The 25,524-nt window shown below is 46.2% G+C and overlaps 1 protein-coding gene and 1 long non-coding RNA gene across 2 annotated transcripts in view; one reads left to right on the top strand and one right to left on the bottom strand.

Annotated features, from left to right (window-relative positions):
* IREB2 (iron responsive element binding protein 2) overlaps positions 1–2,869 on the bottom strand; it is a 57,402-nt gene extending 54,533 nt beyond the window's left edge. The window contains exons 1-2 of the mRNA XM_070573399.1: positions 2,666–2,869; positions 1,096–1,185 (exon numbers count right to left, since the gene is read on the bottom strand). Of these exons, the coding sequence (XP_070429500.1) occupies positions 1,096–1,185; positions 2,666–2,684 (109 nt within the window). The 5' untranslated portion in view covers positions 2,685–2,869. The remainder of the gene's footprint in view (positions 1–1,095; positions 1,186–2,665) is intronic.
* The window catches only part of LOC139075679 (uncharacterized), a 40,987-nt gene continuing 18,331 nt past the window's right edge, over positions 2,869–25,524 (top strand). Inside the window, exons 1-2 of the long non-coding RNA XR_011526321.1 lie at positions 2,869–2,930; positions 5,530–5,576. This is a non-coding gene — a long non-coding RNA (uncharacterized lncRNA). The remainder of the gene's footprint in view (positions 2,931–5,529; positions 5,577–25,524) is intronic.

Genomic DNA, 25,524 nt, shown 5'->3' with positions numbered 1-25,524 from the left:
GTAAAGGGAAATAAAAGATCTTTCTTGTATATAACCAATTTAGCTGTTCTCTTTTCAAAATTAATACAAACTATCAGGGGATAAAATAAATGTGAATCAAAGACATATGGAACTAAGAAAATGGCAAACCTCTCTTAATACAAATCACTGCAACTAAACATGCTAGGCCAAGGAAACTGCTCTCGTCTCCATGAACTGCCTGTTTTTAAATGGCAACTCAATTCTAAGACAGAGATATTCTAAGATACTCCAAAATATCTATATCTTCTCGCAACATACAAGAAAATACCTCTAGTAGCAGTCTAGAACATTTAAATCCATCAAAATCTCCAGAAAAAACAAAAAAGCAATCTTCTTAATTAAATAATGCACAAAGGAAAGAAAACATGATAAAAGAAAAGCTCCCCCCAAAACTGACTGCAATATATTTGGCATTTAATTTGTCTTTTCAAGTAGTTCTCACTGAAAACTTGGATACAAATAATCCTTCTTCCAAGCAGGTCTTCCCTTCATTGGTGTGGTTGAGAAAGTTGCTCAACTGTCAATAAAGTCAAGACTTCCATCCAATACCCTGGGGTACAGCCAAGTTCACTCTTCTGAGACCTCAGCAAAAGATCTGACCCTGATCAGGTGCCTACAAAGGTCTGCCAAAAGTATTAGTGCACAGGCTAGGCCAAACCACACCCAGTACTGGGAAACAACTCAAATCAGTGGGCCCTGTTCATGATTCCTATTCGAAGGATGGCAGATAAAGAATTGTGGGCACTGTTCACTTGAAAAATTAAAGTATGCATTTAGTAGCTACAAAATATCATCAGTGAGGTCTTTTTCTTTTAAATTGCACTAGTAGTTTCTTTGGAGACAAAAAAATCATTGTTTAATTAACTTAGATTTTTAAAGAGAAGTTAAGGTCTGGGCTTACACCTTCCTCAAACAAAAGTTGCCCCAAGAGGAGTTTTTAAAATGTTAGCGATATGTGCAGGTGTACCTGTTAAAACATGGTAGGAATAAATTTAAAATTTCTTCAGCTCAGCTTGACAAATGCATTTTATTATCAGAAACTAAACAAACCCAAGAAAACTTAAGTAACATTACCATACTTGGTGCCTCCAAGTTTAGGTACATTGAAGAACTTCTTATGTGAACTGTCATCTAAAGTTTCAATAAGGTACTCAAAGGTGTTTCCTGAAAAAAAAATTATACTTTCATTAAACACAGCTACAAAGTACCTTATTCAAAGTGAAAATACCTGGAAATCAGCTTTGTCCAATGAAATTTTCTGCAGTGGTGGACACGTTCTATATCTGCACTGGCCAATAAGGCAGCCATTAGCCACATGTGGCTACTGAGCACTTGAAATTTGGCTCTAGTGACTGAGGAAGGGAATTTTAAATTTTATTTAGTTTTAATTAATTTAAATTTAAATAGTCACATGTGGCTAGTGTCTACTGAGTTGGGCAATACAGTTCTACATGACTCTTGGCAAGTAAAACCTGGTAACATAACTCCTGAAATGTGATAAAAAATATCTGGAAAGGGATAATAATAATAATTTAAATGACATATAGGCATGTTTTGGGAACGCATGTCCTGAAAACTGCATAAGTACAGACAGAAAAATTTAAGAATGCCACAATTATGCTAGGGGGTTGATTTTTTAAAAAAAAAAAAAATCAAAAAAAGATTTCACAGAGCATTAAACAACGTGGACAAAATCTAAACCATGCCAAAACAAAAAACTTAGGTAAGACCTCAGTAAGTCTTAAGACTGAAGGTAAAAGTGAACAACAAAACATCTGGGTAAATGAGCAGATTCTCCCTAAAAGAAACATGTCTTCCAGGTTTTGCACCAATTGAAAAAAGTCAAAGACCTAGGAGTCTCATTTGAATGTGCGCCAGCTACTAACAATTCTTCGGGGAAGTGGGAGGGAGGCAGCCTTGAGGGAAAAGAACCTTCTCTTTTGTGCAGACTCATTGCGGTGGGTTGGAGGACCCTCAAGAGTGTTAGGACCCGGGTCTGAGATGAGATGAGAGCACAGGCCACTTTCAGAATATATAGTGTTTTTCTCTTTTTTGTAGAGGGTTAAGAGAGAGAAGTGGCCGGGGGTTGGGGGGTGGGGGGAAAGCCAGCGCTGCAACAAACGGTCCGGGAACAGAACAACTAACGTTTGGCCTTGACCGCCCCCAACTCTGCTTCTAGACGCAGAGAGAGAGGGAGGGGCTCGAGGCCGGACGGCGGAATAAACAATTAGCTGCGTGAGACTCACGCAAGGAGAGACTGGCCCCTACTCTCATCTTTCAAAAATGAGGGGCGGGGAGGGGAAGATGGTGGGCCTCTCCCCGACCCCAGTGCTACTGAGGGGTGTCGGAAAGCCGCTCTTAGCCAGCAGCCGCCACCAGGCTGAGGTGGGCACGGGTCAAAGCCAGTGACGGAGAGGACTGGCCTGGTGGGGTCCTGCTGAGGGGCGAGGACGGCGAGGCCCGGCTCTCGCAGCCCGGCCGCACAGAGTGCGGCCCGGCGGGCAGGCCCTGAGGGGAGCACGACCTGAGCCCAAAGGGCCCGGGCGCCGGCCGAGCGACTCCAGGCGCGAGAAGCAAGGAACACGGCGCCTGGGCAAGCGCGCGTCTCCAGCTGCCAGATCCCAGTCGGCAGACTGAAACTAACCTGCACTTGGGGCGTCCATCGCCGGAGACCATATTATCCCTGCGGGGAGGGGGCCCGCAGGGGAAGGCGGGGGAGGCCGGGCGGGGAAGAGGGGGAAGAAGGCGGGCGGACTGGCTAGGGAGGAAGGAAGGGAGCAGTCTCGCGCAAACACCGCGAGAGCCGCAAAGCCTTCCCTACATTCGCACTCGCGGGATTTGCCGCCCAACTGTCGCGAGATCTTGGGACAAGGAAACAAAGAAAGAGAAGGGGCGGAACTAGCCGCAAGGTGATTCGTTAAGCAATCGTGATTGTTCCTGCGAGCATGGGTGAAGCGCCAGGGAGGCTGTATTCCTCGTGTCACTAGCGTGGCCCCTTAGCGCTTACTTGTGGTCCCAAGCGTTTTGAGCAGTGTATAGGTTCCTGCGGAGTGTCCGAGTGTGTGAGTGTTGAGGGGAGGGCGTCGGTATCCGAACTTCTAGGAAAAATAGCCTAAAGAGAACCGCTTTACTCTTATACAGCCTTAGGGTAATCTGTCATGTGTAGCCTACACGCGTATTCTCAGGAGACGGTGGCGGGACTGATCTGGCACATAGGAGCCTCTCAACTAATTCTCGAATGAATTACACTCCTGGAGCTTCAATCTCGCCCTCTTTATTGACTCCTTGTTAGTAGCAGATAATCATGCTTAAGTGTCTCCATCCCTCCGCCTCAGCTCCTGCAGTCCCTGCGTTCTCTACAGCCTTGTCTCCATTTGGCAGCCAACTTTCCAGAGAGTTTCTTGTGCTCGCCCTTCTCCCACTCCTTATCCCTCTCCAGTCTGGCCTCTGGTCAAGGTCAGCCATAATTTCACTTGCTAATCTCTCGTTTCTCAATCCTTACGCTACTTGCTCTCTCCTCTTGTTGAAAAATACTCTTCTATCAACTTTTGTGACCTCAGTCTCTACTTGTTTTTTTCCTACCTACTCCTAAGGGTGCTCCATCTCAGTTTCCTCTACAGGCCCCTCTCTCTCCCTGTCCAGTCGTTGAATGCACCTTCTCTCACTTCATTTCCCTGGCCGATCTCACCTTCTCCTTTGGCTTCAGTTATTAGTTATATGCTGATGCTTCTCAGTCTACCTGTAACCCAAATCCATCTCCTAAAACCAGAGGTGTATATCCTAGTACCTTTTGGACACCTCCACATCTCACAGGCACCTCGGACTCAAAATCTCCAAAACCGGAGTCATTTTCCCCTTAAAACCACTGTTCCTTTTGTATTGCCTGTATCAGTGAGTAGCACCACCATCCTCCAAAATGCCCAAGCCAGAAACCACCACGTCATCCTTCACTTCTTCACCCTCTTCCTTTAATCATTGACTCAAGCCCTGATAATGCAAATTTCCTCTTTATTCACCTTTCTAACCATTCCACCTGCCACCACCTGGGTCTAGATTTGAACATTCCTGTCTAGGTGACTGTGACAGTCTTCTCAAAAAGACCCTGGGACAAGAGTACTATCATAGTCTCCATTTTCATGGTGATGAACTGAAACTCAGAGGGGTAAAGAATTTACCCAGCATTACCCAGCTACCAAGTGACAGACTCAGAATTTAAACTCAGTTCAAATGGATGCACAAGCCCACATGTTTAACTTAGTCCTTCATGATCTGTATTTCGTATCCATTCATACCCTTTTGTAGGGAACTTCCTTTAGGCAGAGTTGCCTCTCTGTCACTCTGTAGCATCTCACTTGCTGTTCTCTGTTCTTGGAACACTGCTGTGCTCTGTCCAGCTAACCCTTACTCAATCTTCAGGCCTTCGTCAGGATATTATTTCCTACAGGAAATATTTGTTGACTACCCTGCCACCCCCAGTCTGGGGGGTTCCCTATCATTTTATATTTCAATTAAAGCACTTTATTAGACTTGATTGTAATTGCCCATTTACTGTATTTTCTGGATCTGTCAGATGCTTTTAGCTGCATGCAAGAGAATATCCAACTAACAGTGGCTTAAACAATACAGACCTGTAATTATTTCACATGACAAAGTCCACAGTAGGCAGTTCCAGGGTGGTTGTGACAGATCAGTCACATCCAAAAAACTTGAGGTGCTGGCAGGAAAGGTAGGCCAGAGGGGCCTCACGTTGTAGTTTCCCAAAGGACGGTGCCAGGATGCCAGGAGGATATTTGGGGAGAGAGAGAGGAAGAGTGCAGGGATCTGAAAGGAATTTTGGGATGATGTGGAAACTGTACTCCATTTAATGTAGAGATTTCATAAACTCTTTAAAATGTCAGAGCAAGAAGCAAACATGAGAAACCATCTAGTTTGAGGGCTTTCTATTTGAGCATGGGTCTTGCTTAGATCCCACACTGAGTTGTCCAGTGAGAGATAGAGCAGGAATTGGAAACCAGATTCTGGGCCCCCAGTCCCACATCCCTTCTGGGAATACTGGGCAGTTGCCTCATGGGCAGTATACGCTGAACCCCCTTAGAACATCCCTTGGTTCTCAGTTCTCTGAGGGCTCCTCCAGGCTGTTCTGCAGGCAGACCCATGGTTTGTGCTCAGGAAAATAAACAGTGAAGTTTGGGAGATATGGTTCGGGTGCGATTAGGCACGTAGCCTCTGGGTGGCAGTAGCGTGAGGCAGTGTCCCTTGGAGTGATATAAAGAGAGACATTAAGGAATGAGTTTCTGGCCTTAGCACCAGTGGTTAATGAAACTCTAAGGGAACAATAAGGGAATAAAGTTCCCAATTGTACCCTTTAACGTGGTAATAAAAACCGATATTTTTTTTTATACTCAAGACACCCAAAGAGCTCTTTCAAAGCAGCCATCATGTTAGGCTTGATATCTATTCCAAATGAGTTTGCCCCGACTCAAAACATTGCCGCAATTCTTCTTTCAGAATGGCCGTTGGAACCTGAGGCTGGACTAGAAGGGTGAGGCTTGAAGGTGAGCTCTTGCTTTGGGGACTGTCCATCTAAAGCTCATAATCTTAAAATCTGACCTTCTCTCCCCAAATCCCAGGTGCCCTGAGCCTTACTCCTACACATGTCTGCTCTTTCCCCACTGGTAGGATACATCAGCCTGGTCTGACTACCACTGGACTATTGCTTCCTTTGGCTTCCTGGTTGGTCTCAGCCCAACAACCAGAGAGATTCTGTCAAAATGGAAGCCAGCTCACATCATCCTCTGCTCAGAACTCCACACTGGCTCTCATCTCACTCGGAGTAAAATCCAAAATCCTTACTGTGGCCTCCAAGGCCCTCCATGGTCTGCCCCCTTCTCTCTGACCTCATCTCCTGTACCCCACCTTGCTCTCTCGGCATTAGCCTCACTGGCCCTTTGCTGTTCCTTGAACACCAAGCACAATCCATTCTCCAGACCTTTGCACTTGCCGTTCCCTCTGCCTGGAATGCTTCTCCCAGATATCTATGTGGCTTGCTTCTTCACTTTCTCTGGGTGTCTGCTCCAATTCAACCTACTGGGTGAGGCATTCCCTGATCATCCAATATATATGGCAAACCTCAGTGCTCCTTACCTGCATTACTCTGCTTTATTCCTTTTCATAGCACTTATCATGATCCAACTTGCTGTACTTTTAACTCACTGTTTCTTGTCTATCTCCTTCTAGAATGTAGGCTCCATAAGGGCAGGGCCTCAATTGTTTTGTTCACTGCTGAATCCACAGTCCCTAGAATTGGCACGTGATAGGTGTTCAATAAATATTTATTGAATGGATGCATGAATCAAGTCATCCCACAGGCAAACTCAAAGAGAGTACTTAACTTAGGTCTCTGAACCTAGAGTGGAGAACATCAGAGGCAGGGACCTCTACTGATCTCTGGTCGAATCCACCTCTGTGACTTTAGTTAACAGAGTATTTAAAATTTCAAATTGGAAAGGAATTTCCTGGTTGAGGGTGTGCCTACTGTGTTGGCAACAATGATGGTGGAAAATTGTTCACTAATGGTAGAAAATTGTTTAGAAGCAGAAGCCAGACTAGCTGAAGTTCCTCAAATCCCTGTAGCAGAGAACCCCATGGCTCTAGGGAAGACGTCTCATTCCTTGGCCAGATGTCACAAAAGCTCACAGTCTCTCTTAGTTTTAAGACCTGGAATACCTTTGTGTGTTGTTAAAGCAAGGAGCTTTATCTTAAAAATGTAGTGACTTTGTCCTGACTTTCAAAAAGAACTCTAGGGGATCAACAGAGTCTTAAATGGAAGGAATTGAAGTTTGTCTCCCAGTTCTCCGAGTTCAGAGAGAACTGCATCCTTCTCCTGTGTGCCCATTTCCATGCTCTTGCCACCGCCTCATCTGTGCCTAGATTCCCTCTAGCCTGGGTTCCTGCCTGGCCTCCTAACTGGTGTCCACCTGCACCCCACTGACCAGCTGGGCTTCCATAGGCATCAATTTTGATTACAGGACTGGCCCGGTAGCGCAGTGGTTAAGTTCGCATCGCACGTTCCACTTCGGCAGCCCAGGGTTTGCCAGTTCGGATCCGGGGTGCGGACATGGCACCACTTGGCAAGCCATGCTGTGGTAGGTGTCCCACATATAAAGTAGAGGAAGATGGGCATGGATGTGAGCTCAGGGCCAGTCTTCCTCAGCAAAAAGAGGAGGATTGGCAGCAGTTAGCTCAGGGCTAATCTTCCTCAAAAAAAAAAAAAAAAGAAATTTTGATCACAGTAACTTTTCTGCTCAAAACCCCTAGTCCCTGCACAAAGGCCAAAGTCCAAATTCTCTAGCCTGATAGTTGAGCCCTCTGGTATCTGGCTCTGGACACCTGTTTCCCTTCTTGTCAATGTCTCACCTTCCTGGATCTTCCTGGTCATCTACCAGGTACTGAGCTTCCCCGCCTCAGCATTTCTGCTCCTGCTCTTCTACCCCTATCTCCCATTCGTCTCCCATGCCAGAATGCGACCCACCTTCCCTGGCTGTGCACACCTACCAGCACCCTTGTTTTCCCTGAAGTTTTCCCAGTCTTCCACACCTCAGGGTGATCACTTCTCTCTCAGCATAGATGACATCAATATCTGAGCTGGTCCTGACAGATCTGCTGCACACCGTGGAAGGACCCTTTAAGACAGGGCAGGCTGAGCAGAAGGATAGTTGGGTTGGAAGGGTTTAGCAGGGTTACTGGGGAACACCTCAGCACAACTGCTTCACCTTGGCCTCGTCTCTGGAGCCCCTCCCACAACCTGCTCACATTTGACCTTTTGGAGCCTCACCCGGCACATTCCCCCTGCTCCTGGTGTCAAGGACCATGCCCTGTTCTGCCTCTGGCTTTGGCTTTGCCTGCCCAGCACCTTCATCTCTCCCCTCAGTTTAGCTTAACCTTTCACAATGTGAGCCTCTGTCTCCCAGCACTGGGTGTGTCTATAGTGTTGAACATTTTCTATTTTCGTACAACACAGCCCTCAGACACAAGCCCACTACTATCTCTGGTGCTCAACTGTCCCAAATAGGGGGGAAAACTGGCTGTATTGATCTTATTTAAAGACAATGCTGTCATGCAATGTATAGGCAACCTTAGGAATTTTCAGAGGTAATTTTGACTAAATAGGATTTTTACTTTAGGTGCTGACTTTAGAAGCCAGCCTTGTGTAAGCTGTGAGTCTGCTCTGTATAGTTTGTGAGATCATTAGGGATTTGGACTCTGTTTAGACAAACAGCTGCTCTGTATAGGTAGAGACCTTTGCAAACTATCTCGTGAGTCCTAGGGTGTCTTCTTCTCTAAAGGGTGAGCCCACCATTAAGCCTTCAAGTCACAGATCTGCGCACTGGGAGGGAGCCAGGGGCTGGTTCCAGGATGCAATAGTCTTCTTATCCTGTTATGTCAGAGGAAGCAACTGAAGCCCAGAGAGAGAAGAGGGTAGGTGAAACCCTTTTCCCAGTGAATTCTGCAGAAGAACTCTTTCCTTTGAGCCCCACTCATCACCCTTGGAAAGAATAAGAAAGAACACAGGATTGGGAGAGCTCATGTTCACTGCGGGAACCATCAAACTGCCCTAAATTGAAGGATTTCTTCAGTTCGGCCCCAAATCATACATCTTAGGAACAGTTTCAAGCCAGCATGTGCCCCTGCAACAGGTCCTAATGGGCCTCCGCTCTGCTGCTTTTTTTTTTAAATTTTTCTAATTTTAAAAATTGGCACCTGAGCTAACATCTGTTGCCAATTTTTTTTTTCACTTCTTCTCCCCAAAGCCTCCCAGTAGCTAGTTGTATATACTGGTTGTAGGTCCTTCTAATTGAGCTATGTGGGACGCAGCCTCAGCATAGCTTGATGAGTGGTGCTAGGTCCACGCCCAGGATTTGAACCTGGCGAAACGCTGGGCCGCCAAAGTGGAGCACACAAACTTAACCACTCAGCCATGGGGCCGGCCCCTCCCCTCTGCTTAATGAATCAACACCAAGTTTATAGACAGGACTAAATTTTCCCGGTAACTCTGTGTTAGATATAGCTTATACTGGGGCATCTGCCTGAAAGACTGCCAACAAATGAATGGGCCTAAAGATGTTTGCAGGCTTATGCGGCAACTCAAGGGTTAAATTTCCGTGGAGAATTCTGAGAATCCTTACATTCTCTTACTCTTTTAGTAAACATTACCTTTATGTTGCACAAAAATTTAACTATTCTTTTTTTCTTTTGGTGAGGAAGATTTGTCCTGAGCTAACATCGGTGCCAGTCTTCCTCTATTTTGTATGTGAGATGCCTGCACAGCATGGCCGATGAGTAGAGTAGGTCCATGCCTGGGATCTGAATCCGTGAACTCTGGGTCGCTGAAGCAGAGCGTGCAGAACTTAACCACTTGGCCATGGGGCTGGCCCAAAATATAACAGTTTGTCACCTGAGTGCCACAGAGTTGGCGATAATAGGACTAACATTTATTGAGCACTTACTATGTGCCAGGCACTTTTGATATTTACTTCTTTATAAAAACCCATCGAATAGGCATTATGATTACCTACTTTGCTCAAGAGGAAACTGAAGCTCAGAGAGAGTAAATGACTTTCCCAAGGCCACACAGATAGTACATGGCAGAGTCAGGATTTGAACCCAGGTCAGCCTAACTCAGAGCAAAGGAGTTTTCCAAATCCCACAGTGTCTTCCCTTCGTAGAAATATAATGGATCCCTGAACACTGAATATATATGGTCTAGACTTCCAACAAATGCAGGAATTCCTTCCCCAGAATCGATCAGTTGGGAGAAAGTGAGGCAGGTGTTTGTAACTTGGACAACCCAAGTTCATCTGTGTCCAAAGGCTGAACTAGGCTACTCTCTTAAGATCTTTCCTAGCCTAAAGTCAGTGGTTCTGTAGTCAATACTGTGAACTGGCCCACGTGATACCTTTCTGAACTGCAGGGACTGGAATACTGATGACTACATTTCCAAGACTCCTTTGCAGGTTGGGATGTGGTTTTGATTTATATTCTGCTGGTCCAGTGCACTCATGGGAGACTGATTCAGAACTGAATTTTGTGGAGAAAGACGGGGGGCATGGGTATTTGTTTTGCTGGTACAAAATGGGATAGAAATGGCATAATTCTGGACTAAGCCAGTGAAGACAGCCTCCTGATTATCGCATAATAACAGCTCCCTTGATTAGCCCTGAGCTAACATCTGCCACCAATCCTCCTCTTTTTGCTGAGGAAGACTGGCCCTGAGCTAACATCCGTGCCCATCTTCCTCTAATTTATATGTGGGATGCCTGCCAAAGCATGGCTTGCCAAGTGGTGCCATGTCCGCACCCAGGATCCGAACCAGCAAACCCCGGGCCGCCGAAGCAGAATGTGCAAACTTAAGCACTGCGCAACTGGGCCGGCCCTGCAGTGTAATTTTGTGAACCATTCCCATAAGCTCAGCCTAGACAGAGTCCCAGTGATTTGTTAGGTTCTCTATACCTCTCTGTATCAACCAGGAATCTATTGCAGAGGACAGAATCCATTCTAGTTCATTTAAGTAGAAAATAATTCTCTATGCAGTATGAAAGTGCTTATAGAGTTGATGGGAGAGTTGAAGACACCAACTCTAGGTTGAAGTTGCATAAATGACTCCCACCAGAGTCCCCAAGGGAGCTGCTACCTTGTCTGTGATCAGGTCACCACTGATTCCAGTACTGCACTGGTGGTGCTACAATCCAAAAGCCTCTGCAATTACCAAACTGTCACAATCAGGATGCCACCATGGTCAGAGACAATGACCACTGCTGCAGCTCCAGAGTCACACGGTGCCTGCTACAGTCTATGTCAGTGCATGCCTCATGCTCTGCTTCTTAATACTTGTAAGGCCAGTGATTGGACACTGGAATTTCTGCAAGGGCCACTGAAAAATCAGCAGACCCAGCAGAAGTGTGGCTTCCATCTCACTTCAACCTTCCATGCAAACCCATCTGAACCCTGCTACAAGGGGGTCTGAAAAACATAGACTTCAGCTTTCTAGACTCAGAAGTCGAGGAAGGCATTACAAGAAGGAGGGTAGAATCGATGCTATGCACCAGTCCACCATTATAAACTCATTTTGTTACCAAACTGAGGTGGGTTTGCCTCTGGGAGAGTTAAATTAGAATCTCCACCAGAAGTAGTTGTCTCATAAAGTAAGGCATATTTGCAGCAAATAGGAGACCACGCAGAATAATTTCCAAAGTCATGGCATCCTGAACAAAAGGAAGCAGGACCTTTTATTTCAGATGGTAAGTGAATATTCAAAAAGGAGAGGAGGGTATTCACTTGCACAGGCTCAGTTGGAAAACATGCTTCCACGTACACTGCAGGTTACGGTAATAAGGCCCAAGCTCCTCCTGGAGAGATCTCAGCATTAAAAATAAGGCAAAGATCATAGGTGTAGCTCTCTGGTGAGGCTTGGTCTGGTTCAGGGTGGTTGGTGATTGCATCTCCTTAAGATAACAAAAGGGAAAAATCAATTTGGAAAAACCGTTAATGCTTCCAAACCCACCCTTGAGTTCCTCAGGGCAACGAGTCCATGACAATTTCTGTTAAAACTAACTGGAGTAGATTCAGATGTCTACAAACCGAGAGCCCTAATCAACGCAGCTTCTGTCGCTGCTGACAGGGAACTCACTACCTCCAGAAGATACCTGTTCAATATGCAACAGTCTGACTGTGAAAGTTTTCTTCTCCATTGAACTGAAACCTGTGTTCCTCTTGTTCTCACCAGTCCCAGCTTTGCTTTCTGGGACCAAACAGAATGAGTCAGTGCCTGTGTCCATTTAATTGACCTTCAGAGATTTAAGGAGTGATGATAATGTTCCCAAAATTGTGCTCAGCAGCACTGAAAACCCCGGCTTTCAAGTGAAAAACTGTTGAGGAGAGCCAAGCACCAAAGTAAAGGTGGAGAAGGGCTGAGATTAAAGAGAAGTCAGGGGCAACCATCGTCGTCTCCCGCTGAGAGAAGAATATATTCATGATGTCTTAGCAAAGGCAGAAACCACTGCCATTTGGCAACTCCCAGGCTACTGAGAGGCTGTAGAAACCAATTAATTCAAAATGTATTATATACAGTAAGCTAAATTGGTCACCAGAGGGAGTCTAGATATAATAGGATCTTTGGCTAGAACCATCATTATAACAGTTTGTATTTAGAGAGCTTTTTCTTTCCTCTTTCTTTCATCCAAAGTGCTCCAAGCACCTTGCCACCACTGGTCTCATTAATGAACAAGTGCCTCAGTGAGCTAGGCAGGCGGCCAGTCTAATTATTGCACTTTTTAAAGAAGGGCACCTAGAGGTCAAATGACTTTTTTTCACATCATGCTAATTAAAACCTTCTGTAGCTGTTATTTGCATGTTCATGGGCCCCTTAAAAGCTTTGTCAGTGATTTAAAAAGCCCAATTCACTCAACGACTGCTTTGACACTCCATTAAGGAGTCAAAAATGAAAAGACACAGTTTCTCCCTCATTTTGGTTATGTATGAATGTCAAAGAATTTGGCAAAATAAATTAACTGCCTCTGGCGCCAAAATTTATTTGTTCATAATACTTCTTGGTTTCCTACATTGAGTAGCTATTATGGGCTATACAGAGGCTGAGAACTTGACCCCCAAGAAACAAACAGTCTGGCTAGGAAGGGCTGTATGTGTGGGCCAGAGGAAGATAAAGCCATTTCTGGCTGGGTGATGTGGAAAAGCTTTGCAGAGATGGCAAAGGACAGGAAAAGCAAAACGCAACAAAACAGTGGGCATTCATTCCTTATGGTGGGAGCATCTGGAGGACTGCCCAAGAGTTCAGGATGCCCTGGTCCTTGATGTGGCTCTTGCGTCCCAGACTTCCCACAGGTTCTAGTGTACCCCAATATCTTTCCAGTAAATTCTATTTTGGCTTAAGCTAGCGTGAGTCCCTGGCTGATAGTACTTTCTGGGCAGAAGCAGTGAGTGAATAAAGTCCTAGAGAAAGGAAAGACCAGGCCTTTCAGCTGGTGATGGAGCAGGAGATTTGCAATGACAAAGTGTGACCCTCTAAATCTTTTTATACTAGATCCTTGCTCAGATGGTTACAAGTACCAAACACACATTTAAAAAATGTACTGCTGTTATGTGAAATGTTGCCATAGGAGGAAGCCGGGTGAAGGGTACAAAGCACCTCTCTGTATTACTTTTGCAACTTTCTGTGAGTCTATAATTGTTTTAAAGTTTTTTTTAAAAAAAAGCACATTGGTGTTGATATGACTAGTGGAGACAGTGTCTGAATTCCCACCTCCTCTCCTAAAGTGTGTGGCTGGGGGAAGTTCCACAGTCAGGGAAAAGAAGAAGCCAACACCAGAGGTGTAAGCTAAACCAGACTGTACTGGGGAGCTGGCTGGGGGCCACGTCAGGAAGTGGGGGAAATCCAGGAGCCTAAGGCAAGAATCAAGTCAATTCAGTGTACCAGGCATTCAGAACCAGCAAGTGAGGACAGAAGGAGGGAAGGAGAGAGGGAGGAGAGGAGGGCGGGGCAGCTGGGCAGAACAGGTTGGAGATTCAGGGGAAGAGTGAGTAATTGCATCCTGGGTCCACTACTGTCTGAAATTTGCTCTTACAAGCTGCTGGGGTGTGATGTAGAGGTGTATTGGCTTCAACTAAAAAGGGCCAGGGAAGAGGGGAAGGGACAAAGAAGGGGAGAGTGATAAACAGATAAATGGGAGAAGAGAAAACCTTTGCTGCTTGCAAGCCACACACTAGACACTGAGCCAGGTGTCTCCTATAGATTTCATTCAATCCTCACGTCAGCTTTCCAGGGTAGGTGGTATCATCTTCAGTAAACAGAGGGGGAAAGAAGCTCAAAGAAGCAACATGACTTGTATTGGACCAAACAGCTAGTAGATGGATGAGCTGGGATGAATGTGCAGGTCTGGTGGTCTGCTCCAAGCCCTACCCTGGAGTGCCCTTGTTGCCAGGAGCTGCTCCCCATAGCCTTGCCGGCACCCCCTGCTGCCTCCCCAGTCTAGAGGTACAGAGCTGTTTCCCCTTAAGGTGCTAAAAATGCCCCTCACGTCACCTTATCCACACCCCCCAACCTGTTCTCAGTGAAGCTGCCTCTGCCCACTTAGCCCTTCAGGGGGTCTGGCATGTTTTATATGACAGGATCCTGCCCTCTTTCCTGGCTTCCTGGACGCAGGGTGGTTGCTGCACTGGAGGGCTGCCAGTTGACTGGTGCATCGCGGGACCCAATGTCATCTCCATTACTACTTTTCATGAATCTTGCCAACTTGCCCTCCACAGAGGTTGCACCACAGGATGCTCTCACTTCCCCACACCAGTCAATACCCATCTGTTACTGGGATTTTTTATCTTTACCAATTTCATGGCAGTTTTTTAAAAGCCAGCTTTACTGAGGTATAATTTATACATGATACCCTGGGTAACTTTGATTCACACTTCCCTCTCTAACAAGTGAGGTTCCACGTGTCTTCATATGCTTAAATGATGGGAAGATTTAACATCCCTCAGGTAGAAAGAGGCCTCCCCTGTGTTCTCCATTTGTGCAAGGCAATAATACTCCCTCTCTACCCCCATTAAAGCCCCAGCAGTTATCGCTTGGGTCTTTACTGTTTTTAAGCCCAAGACTGCATGAGCCTCATGTGCATTATCCTGTTTGATGCTCACAGTTCTACGAGGTTGTTGTTATTGTCTCCATTCCAGAGATGAGGAAGTAGAGGACAAACAGTGAGCCAGTGGCAATGCTGGGTTCAAATCCAGGTTGGTTTGAGTCCATAGCTCATAATCTTCTGACTCCCTCCCTCACTTAAGTGGACTTGGAGTCAGACCACCAAGACTTGCATCCCAGGTATGCCATCACTTGCTGTGAGACACTGAGAAAATGCCTTTCCCTCTCCAGGCCTCCGTGCAATGAGTAGTTGGAGTTGCCAGCTTCCATGGCCTGAGTGGGAGAATGGGGCAGGAAATAATCCAAGACTGTCTAGATCCCAATCTTTTCATTTCTCATCAGAGTGAGTGAGTAGCAAAGCAGAGGAAAAGCAAAATTCCTGCTCCTGCAATGCAAACAGCAGCACTTCTTGATGTATTCAGTCCTGAACCCTGGGGAAAGGTGGGCGAGAAGGGAGAGGTCCATATTTCAAGCATTTATCCAACACATGAGAGGCAGCCCAGCCTTGTCAGAGGGTTTCCTTGTCCCAGAGACACATTACACAGGCAGGTGGAAGTAGTTATCCTTGTTGAGAGAAATAGGGCACAGGAACTTGCTCAGAGGCCCTGAAAGATGATGAGAATGAAAACCAGATTCCACAGGGTTATGTGAGAGTAGCCATTTAGTTTTAGAACCTGGGGCAGCAGGCAGTGGGAGGTGGGGCAGCAGGCGGTGGGGGGTGGGGGTGGGGCACACATTTTACAGGAGTGGAGAATGAGGCATAGGCAGTCATGTGTCTTGCTCAAGGTCACACAAGCTTCAAGACTTGAACATGAGTTTCTTGATTCCCGGTGCAATGCTCACTATCTCCTCATGACCCCTGCAACCAGCTAATCTGCTTTTCCCACCAACCCACATGGCAGGGAGACTTGGGAAGGCCCATACTGCTGGAGAGGAGACAGCAGGTTGGACTTAAGTCTTTTTTTTTTTTTTTTTTGAGGAAGATTAGCCCTGAGCTAACTGCTGCCAATCCTCCTCTTTTCACTGAGGAAGGCTGGCCCTGAGCTAACATCCGTGCCCATCTTCCTCTACTTTATATGTGGGACGCCTACCACAGTATGGCGTGCCAAGCAGTGCCATGTCCGCACCCAGGATCCGAACCAGCGAACCCCGGGGCTGCCGAGAAGCAGAAAGTGCGAACTTAACCACTGCGCCACCGGGCCGGCCCCTGGAGTTAAGTCTTGGTGATGCTAATAGGATACATCTGCTGGGCTTCATAATTAGGCTTTTATTATTTACACATTAATAATGCCATTACGTACATTGCCTTTGGATGCTTGGCTAAAATGACTCTGTGTTTTGCTCCATAATTTGCTGAAATATACAGAGACAGAACTTTACTATAAAGGGGATAAATAGAAAATTCCAAATATGTGGTTCAGCTCAGGAACACCTGATTTTTACCCAAAGCTTGTAAAACATCTCCATCCTTTTATGGCCTTTTCAGCTGTCACAGCACATGAATTTTGTTTCCTTGGGGAAGCTTGGAGACAAGCAGCCTCTCAAATGTTGCACTCTGTGCTGATGACAGTGCTGGCTGTGTTCTATCATTGCACTGAGGGGGTGAGCTGTGCTGGGGAATGGGGGAGGTGCTGAGAAATGGGGGAGGCATGGGGAAGACCAGCCCTCATGTTGCTGAACATTGGCTCAGCCACTTCCTGTCATTACTCTCCATGCCTTAGGTTGCCAACCTCTGGAAAAAAGGACACAGGCTTTGACTGTAGTTCTGAACCAGGATACAAAGGTTGAGCCTTAAGGCTTTGGAGTCCAAATAAACTGGGTTTGAGAGCTAGCTCTGCTTATCAGCTGGTGACTTGGGGCAAGTCACTTCACTTCTGAGTCTTGGTTTTTTCATTAGCAGAATATAAACAATGAGTACATATATTATAGGGCTGTTGAGAAGATTAAATGAGATAACATATATAGTCAAATTAGCACATTATAAGGACTCTGTAAATGATAGTGAGTATGATTATTACACGTTTCATCAAATCTATGATGTCATCAGTTGTAAGGGGCATCATTATTTTACATATGACTAAAAAACAGAAGAAATATTGCCAATTAAACTATGACACAAGACTTTCTTATCATGTAGAATTTTTATCTTATAAAAAATCTCAGATTTAGATAGACATCAGTGTTTGATAATATATAAAAAGGAAAATGTAAGCAAAATGAATTTACTTCGGAAGAGTGCCACTCTTCTGAGTCACTTTTTGATTCAGCATCACTAATGACCATATTTTCATATAATATTGTCCTCTGAGCAATTAACATTGTGAGTGATACACCATTTCATTCTTTCTTTTTTTCTTTGAGGAAGCTTAGCCCTGAGCTAACATCTGCTGCCAATCCTCCTCTTTTTGCTGAGGAAGACTGGCCCTGAGCTAACAGCCATGCTCATCTTCCTCTACTTTATATGTGGGACGCCTGCCACAGCACGGCTTACCAAGCACTGCCGTGTCTGCACCCGGGATCCCAACCAGCGAACCCCGGGCGGCCGAAGTGGAACATGCACACTTAACTGCTGCGCCACCAGGCCGGTATCTTTTTCTTTTAAGTGTACTTTTTGGTGAGGAAGATTGACCCTGAGCTAACATCTGTTGCCAGCCTTCCTCTTCTGTTTTTTTCTCCCCAAAGCCCCAGTACATAGCTGCATATCCTAGTTGTAGGTCATTCTAGTTCTTCTATGTGGGATGCCACCATAGCATGGCTTGATGAGCGGTGAATAGGTCCACACCTAGGATCCAAAGCAGCAAACCCTGGGCTGCCAAAGTGGAGCACGCAAACTTAACCACTCAGCCACAGGGCTGGCCTCGTGCACTATTTCTTAAAATGGGTTCTTCTCTACTGTCTCCAGAATTTCCTTCCAAGCCACTGATCCCCATCTCCAAAGTTTTATGCACATGTGAGGACAGTGACAGCTGTCCATGCTGACCAGCCAACCATGATTGTGAGATGTGTCCTGAGTTCAGTGATGTCAAAGTGTGGAAAAAGTGTGCATTTTAGAATCCATAACACATGGTATTACCAATGTGTTACACTCAACTGTAAAGTGTATTGTGAGATATTTGTAACTAGTAATAATTAAATTTTTGAAGTTTGTGGGTGGATTCCTTAAAATATCAGGGTTTTCAATGTTACTCTTCTTCACGGCAAAGTTACTACTGCTTTTATTAGTATTACACTTACATAACATTCTCTAAGTGCCATTCACTGACGTAAATTATTAACACATTTAATCCTCACAACAACCATATGGGGTGGATATGATACTCATTTTACAGATGAGGAAGCTGGAGCAGAGAGAGGCAAAGTAACTTGCTGACGTTCCTAGTCACAGAGCTAGTCTATTTCTAGAGTCTTTGTTCTTAACCACTACACCAGGGTTTCTCAACTTTGGCACTATTGACATTGGGACAGATGGATCTTTATTGTATATGGACTGTCCTGTGCATGGTAGGATGTTTAGCAGCATCCCTGGCCTCTACCCTCTAGATACTATCCTCCCACATACCCAGGTGTAACAACCAAAAATGTGTCTAGACGTTACTAAAGGTCCCCAGAGGGGCAAAATCATCCCAGTGGAGAACCACTACATTACACCTGGCCCCTTTGGGCAGCCAGCCAGGAAGCCAGATCCCAGGACCTCCTCCTGAGTGTGTCAGTCAAGTCCTGAAATGATGGGAGAGCATGTGGCCAGTCAGCCTCAGGTAGAACTGTGTAGGCCTGCAGAGGGTCAGTTGCTGTTCCTTGCCTGAGGCAGAGAAAGTGGTCAAGGGTTCAGAAGACAAGTGAAGTCAACATGATCAAGAGATGCATTAGATGGAACTGACATGATAGCCTTACAGAGAAAGTAAAGTCCCCTTTGTCCTTCAGACACATCCCATTCCTTTTTCACCCTTCTCAGGGACAACCATTATCATGAATGTAGTATAATCTTTTCAGTCTGTTTTTTATGCTTTTACATTTATTAATTTAGTACATCTATCATAAATCTGTAGTGCTGATTTTTCTATTTGAAAATTTATGTAAAAAGGATTTTAATTTTGTACCATATAGCAATCTTCTGATTTTACTCAATATATTTTTGAGATCTATCCATCATGATACATATAGCTTTAATTCATTCCTTTTAACCACTGTGAAGTATTCCATTATATGACTGTACCATATTTTGCTTAGCCCTTCTCCCATTGGTGGCTATTTGAGTTGTTTCCAGTTTTGCATGATTACCAACATTCTGTAGTGAGTATCGTTGGAGATGTTTCCTATGTACACACTGAACTCCTCTTGGGCACATACTTACAGATGGAATTGCAGGCTTATAGGAAATGTAATTGAAATTACATGTTCCATTTCATCAGATGCTGCCAAATTGTTCTCTATTGGGTCTATGTCAATTTATGTTCTCACTAGCAATGTATAAATGCTAGACTTTTCCACATCCTTACCAATACTTGATACTGCCATTTAAAAAAATTTTGCTGATCTGAGGGAGTCTATTCTCATTGGGGGTGCATCAAGCATGTGAATAAACATCATCCATCATGTGTGTCTCAGAGGGGAATAGGTTGAGAGTCACTCAGTCTTTGTGAGGACAGTCCTGTTTGACCACAAACATCATAGTGAGGTTTAAACGCTGCTGAATGGCTTCATAATTCCTTGTGGTAATTCACCTTAGCCAGTGAAACACAGACTGCTCTTAAAACAAAGGACTCGTCAAATTAACTACTGCGATGAAAGAACTTCCTGGTGGACTTTGTAAATGTGGTCTGAAGTCTGGCCAGTGGGTCTCTGTGGATGCGCCTTGGCCATGGAATAAGATTGAACCTGGAGGTCCATCCTCCATTCCAGAAAGCTCTGCAGGTGTGAAATGAGGGGCCTTTAGCAGTAGCTCTGGTACTTCCCCCACATCCCACCCCCATTACTTGACCAAGATTGGTAGGGCAGATGGTTGATGGTCTGCATCTCAGCCCACCATGGGAGAAGCCAGGGTTGGCCCAGCAAGTCTGTTTCAGGAAGTCAGGTCTTCCTGTTTTGTAGGCTGTCTGTGCTGAAAACACCTCCTCCTGCCCCAAGACTTTCAGACCTTCCTGGTTCACCTGCTCCCTCCCAGTCATGTGCCTCCTCCCCTCCAGAGTCACAGTCTTTAGAGCATTAAAAAAACACAGCAGGAAGCCAAGGAATCAGATCTGGATTCCACTTCTGCCCATTACTGAGTGGCCTGGGGACCATGTCTGTACAGTGGGGAGGATCCCTTCCCTTGGGACCTCTTGGGGCTAGTGTGAGGAGCAGCACACATCAGGACTTGGAAAACTATCAAGTGCCATAGGTGACAGGTTAAGTGGGGGGCAGTGTGGTTTAGTGGAGGAGGCTCCAGTTTGGCCTTTCAGTGGCCTAGCCTCCACCACTTAACCAGCTAAGTAACTTCAGGAAATCTCTCTCTGGGCCTCAGTTTCCCCATCTATGAAATTAGAGCATTGGACTAAATCAGCACTTCCAAAACTGTATTCCAAAGAGTGCTCAATACGCTCTGTGAAAAAGGGGTTCCACTGTCTATTAAGTCTGTGAAATAGTGAATGCAATAACTACCCTGGAGATCACATTGAAAGGTAGCATTTAAAGTTTTGGAGATATCTTGCAGGAAAGAAACTTGGTGTTTCCCAAACATCTTTGGCTGTGGAACTCTTGCCCTGTTGAATGAATAATACCATTTTAACATCTCTGAAATCAGGGATGTGTCTCACAATTAATGCATCTTAGAGTCTTTGAAATATGGTTTAAGAATAGTTAACATATATAGAGTGTAAACTAAATGCTGGCACTCACTAAGCATTTAACATGTAGTATTTTGTTTAATATTCCCAGTAATCCTGTAAATTAGGGACTATTATTTGTTCCACCTTGAAAATGAGGAAACTGAGTCACAGAGAGGTTAAGAAACTCACCCAGGATCACACAGCTAATAAATGATGGAGCTGGAACTTGAGCCCTGATGACCGTGACCTCTTAAACGTAGGTAACATTTATCTTTTGGGTCCCTTTGGAATTCAATCTGTGAATCAGTGACCATGAATTATATAAGTCGTGGTCCTCAAAGGCCTTGAAAGTACCATGTTGCGTTAGGAAGAGCAGAATCATAAATGGGCAGAACCCTGTTCCAGTCCTGGTGTCAGAAGACAGGACAACTGGCCCCATGAACGCCCCCAGGTTAGTGTGAGGAGCAGAGGTGCAGTGGCAGGGATCTGTCAGGTGTGGAAGCAGGGGAATGAGACCTGGCCCCTCAGCGAGGGGTTTTTAATGAAGAGGCGTTGCAGGGCAGTGGGATCAGGTGCCTGACCTGCCGAATAACAAGGATGGTGCCCTAGAATTGCGTGCTGCTCTGAACCCTATAAACCATTGTCTTACTGGCTGTCCTTAAAGCACACCTGCGAGGGAGATGGGCAGAATTATTTTCCTCACCCAGGGAAAGTGAAACTCAGAAATACCTTTACAGCTCTTTCTCACTGGTGTCTGCAGGAGCTGTCTGTTCTACAAACTGCCGCATGCAGGAAAAAACACAGACAGTACTTCCCTTCCCCTTGGGAAGGCTGATTTCTAGGCCAACTTCTTTCTGATGGTGGCAATTACAAAGACATGCACTTTTCTTTCTCTCTCTCACTCCCTATGTCCCTCTAGAACCTAGTGGGCCCCACTGGGTTCCTAACACCCTGCTTCCCAGAGAGGATCTGAAACTCATTCCTGTAGAATTGTATCTGTCTGATATCAGCTGTGTTCCTCACTCGAGGGGGATTGGCATCATTACTACGGAAAGAAGCACTTCTTATAACCAGACATGTCTCACACTGTAACATGCAGACTGAACTTGGGGGATCTTGTTAAAATGCAGAGTCTGACTTTGGAAGCCTGAGATTCTTGCAGAACAAGCTCACTCAGAAAATATGCTGAAGCAGCTGGTCCAAGGACCACCTTCTGAGTAACAAAGACACAGAGGTTTGGTGGGGTCAGGATGTCTGGGCTCTTCTCCAGTGCCACCTTTCCATCCAGCTGACTTTTGGAAAGCTACTTAACTTCTGCTAGTCTCAATTCTCCATCTGTAGAGTAGTAAATACCTATTAGGATTTAGTAAATACTTAAATATTAGTAAAAATCTAAAATGGTATTATGTACCTAACAGAATTGTTGGAAAGATTAAAAAGCCCATACATGGTACTTAGCCTGGCACGTAGTAAATCCTTGCTAAATATTAATTAGCAGCTATTATTAAAGGGAATGGAAAGGCTAGTCCAGCAGGGAGCCAGTAGGAAGATGGGGAAGGAGGGATTCTTTCCGGTGTCTTGAGGCTAAAGCCATTCTTATTCTGCCTTAGTGCCATCTCAGGCAAGCTCCTCTCCTGTCATTCATCAGTGCTGCCCTCCTGGTTTCCCTGGAAAGAATGAACACCGTGGTCACCTGGGCAGATGTGATGACGGGTCACAGGTCCAGCCTCCTGTCTCAGCACCTTTGTCTCCTCAGGAGTCTCTCTGCGGATTTTTGACTTGTTTGCAGCCGCCCCCAGCTGCTTCTCCTTAAATCATCTCCACAACCTGGAGGGCTGGGAGCCTGCCTGCATCCTGGGGGCTTCAGCTGTCTTCGGTGGAATATGAATTGTGCCCTTTGCGCTATTTGTCTTGTTGCCTTTGCAATCTGCTTTTTGCACAATGTCTAGGTTGAGCATGTTTACAGTCTTGGTGAAGCCATTATTTTTCTTGGTGACGTTTTCTGGGAGTAGCCTGGATTCAAGAAGAGCTGAGGAAGACAGTCCTTGCTTGTGACTGGAACTGTGTAGCCCACTTTCCCATGGTCATCTGCGTCTATTTGTCCTGCAGACCCATCCACACTCAGACCAAAGAAACCGGGGCTGGAACTCAGGTGTAGCTCTTGTCAAACTGTCAGGTGCATGTGACCCCCACTAGGGATCTTGTTAAACTGCAGTCTGATTCAGTAGGTCTGGGGCCAGGTCTGAGATCCTGCATTTCTAATAAGCTCTCAGGTGATCTGATGGTGCTGGTCCATGGACCACACTTTGAGTAGCCAGGTAGTTCTCAAACTTTATCGTGAGTCAGAATCATCTGAAGGTCTGTGCCAAACAGATTGCCAGGCCCCACCCCCAGAATTTCTGATTCGGTAGGCCTAGAGTGGGGCTGACAATTTGAATTCCTAAGAAGTTCTCAGGTAATATTAAGGCTGCTGATCCAGGGACTACAGTTTGAGAATGATTGTTCTGGTTTCCTAATCTTTTCACTACCTTTATTAGTACTCTTTGTGTTCTGTGACTTATCCTACAGGTCTCCAGTCCTGCCCAGTGCCTCTAGTCTGTCATACGTATAGCTGGCAATGCCTCAGACTTGGTCAAGACACCCTTGCATTCTTTATGCCTCTGTCCTGAACTGGTTGCCCCTACTTGCCTCACATTCTGCAAGCTTGCTGGGCTCCATGTCCCACCTACAGCCTCTTCTGGTCCTTTCAGCCTGAGCCCTACTGTGGCCTCCAGCCTTGGTCTTTTTATCATTGCTCTGCCCCTCAGACTCCCTACCCCTGCTGCCCTGGGCAAGCTGTCTACTCCTGTCTGTACCCGGGACCACTACCCTAGGATGCCCCCCTCTTTTCCTGGCTCCTCTAAGGGCACCAAGCAGCTACCAGGGCCCTGGTACAGCAAACCTGGTACCTGCACCCTAGGGAAGCAGCAATCATGGAGCTAATTAAACCAACATGGACACAACTCAGGTGCCTGCCCTCTCCCAGCCCCTCCAAATAGAACCTTGCAGAGCTGGAACGAGTTAGTTTGACCTCCTTGATTGATGCAGTTACTAAAGTGGTCGTGTAACGCTTTGTTTAACTGGACTGGTTTCTGGGCTGGGCCCAAGGCTAGGTTGGAGTCTGGTGGGCTTCCACGCTCCCCACCCTGCTGGCTCCCTTGAGTCTTACCCTGGCCAGTGCACCGTAGATCCTGGGGCTGGTATCTTGTTGCCAGCTGCCCTGAACACCTCTGCCTCCCCTGAGGAACCCAATTCCTCTGACATTTCCCTGAAGCCCCACCTCTGTGACACTTTCTGTTTTACAATCTGACCTTTCTTCTTCTCCTTCTTCCTCTTCTTCTTCTTCTTCTTTTTCTTCTCCTTCTTCTTCTTTTTTTCTTTTTGGTGAGGAAGATTGGCCCAGAGCTAACATCTGTGCCAATCTTCTTCTATTTTGTATGTGGGACGCCACCACAGCATGACTTGATGAGCAGTGTGTAGGTCCATGCCCAGGATCTGAACCCACAAACCCCAGGCCACCAAAGCAGAGTGTGTGAACCCAAGCACTAGGCCACCAGGCTGGCCCCAAGCTGGCCTTTCTTGACTGGGGAATCTGCATTTGTAGTCAGAACAGAAAAGAGCAGGCTTTTCAGCACTCTGGCCAGCAAGATTAAGTGATCACCTGAGGGCCTGGTAGCCATACCTCTGTAACTAAGAATCTTTGGCCTCAAAGTATAGTTCCCAACCTTGTGTGACAGCTCCTGCCTCAACTGTTCGGGTCATCTTCCCTGAGCCCAGCATGCTGGAAAGGCAAAGGCTTGATGTCAGATTGGCCTGGATTCGAATCACAGCTCCACTGCTTTCTAGCTGTGTGACCTTGGGCAAGTGACTTAACCTCTGTGAGCCATAGTTGCCTCATCTGTAAAATAAGGAACACAGTTCCTACCACCTCCTGTGGACAGTCTAGGGAGTAAGTGAGAGGATGTGGTAAAGTACCCAGTGCAGCGACCAGCATACAGGGGTCTCACTGGTCACCCCAATGTGACCGTAGCACCCATCAAGGGCTGGGCTCAGCTCTTCAGGCAAGGAATGAGTGACTGGGATCCTAGGCTGGCTCTTCCCTCTTGAACGAGAATGGCAGGCTAGGCTAACAGACAGCACCAGGACAGGGGCCTGAGACCTAGGCCTGGTGAGCCCCTCCTAGCCTGTGTGACACCAGGTAACCCACTTTCTCTCTGCCTTGGTGGTTTCATCTGTAAATAAGGCAGCCCTACTGTGGAACTCAAGTTCTCTCCAGCTCCATGATTTTAAAGTAGGGACTCAATAAACACATCTAGGCTGGTAGATGGGACTTGAACGAAGTGTGGAGTTGCCAGGGTGAGTTCTGGGCGCTCTTCAATCCTTGCCTCTTAGGAAATGCCAAAAACCAAGACCCAATCCCTCTAACCCTAGGGTTCCCCTTCAGTGCCCCACCTTCATCACATAATTCTCAAGCTGTATACTTCTGAACTGTGCTGTTACGGAGTCTGTGTTTTTCATCTTTCTCATCTAAGTGCAGCTTCCTGGTGAGCCCGATATCCATTGAGCCACATGTGGTAGAGCAGTGAAAGGTTCCAGAACCTGTAGGTGGTCCCTCCCCAGTGGGCTTGTAATCACTTCCTAGATTCCAAAGTCTCATTATGTGAAATCCAATCTGGAAGCCCCTGCCGGGGTTTGCCTCTCCTATCTGGGCTGTCAGCGGGTGCTTGAATTGTTTAGAACTGTTCTGGGGGGAGATGGGAGGACTGAGGTTCAGGAAGGTCTGTTTGCAACCCCCTCCCTGTCCTTTCCTTGTTGATGTTGGCTCTGCTGGAATCTCTCCTGAGAGCTGTGGTCTCACCCTCTGGGTGTACCTGCTGCTCGCCTGCCAGCCTCACTGGGCTCAGGGGTGGAGCATTTGACTTGGGCCTGACCCTCCCAGTGGGCCGTGGGGGCTGT

The sequence above is a fragment of the Equus przewalskii genome, chromosome 1, assembly GCF_037783145.1.
Source record: "Equus przewalskii isolate Varuska chromosome 1, EquPr2, whole genome shotgun sequence".
Classification (NCBI taxonomy): Eukaryota; Metazoa; Chordata; class Mammalia; order Perissodactyla; family Equidae; genus Equus; species Equus przewalskii.
This window is presented reverse-complemented; position numbering and strand designations above follow the sequence as displayed.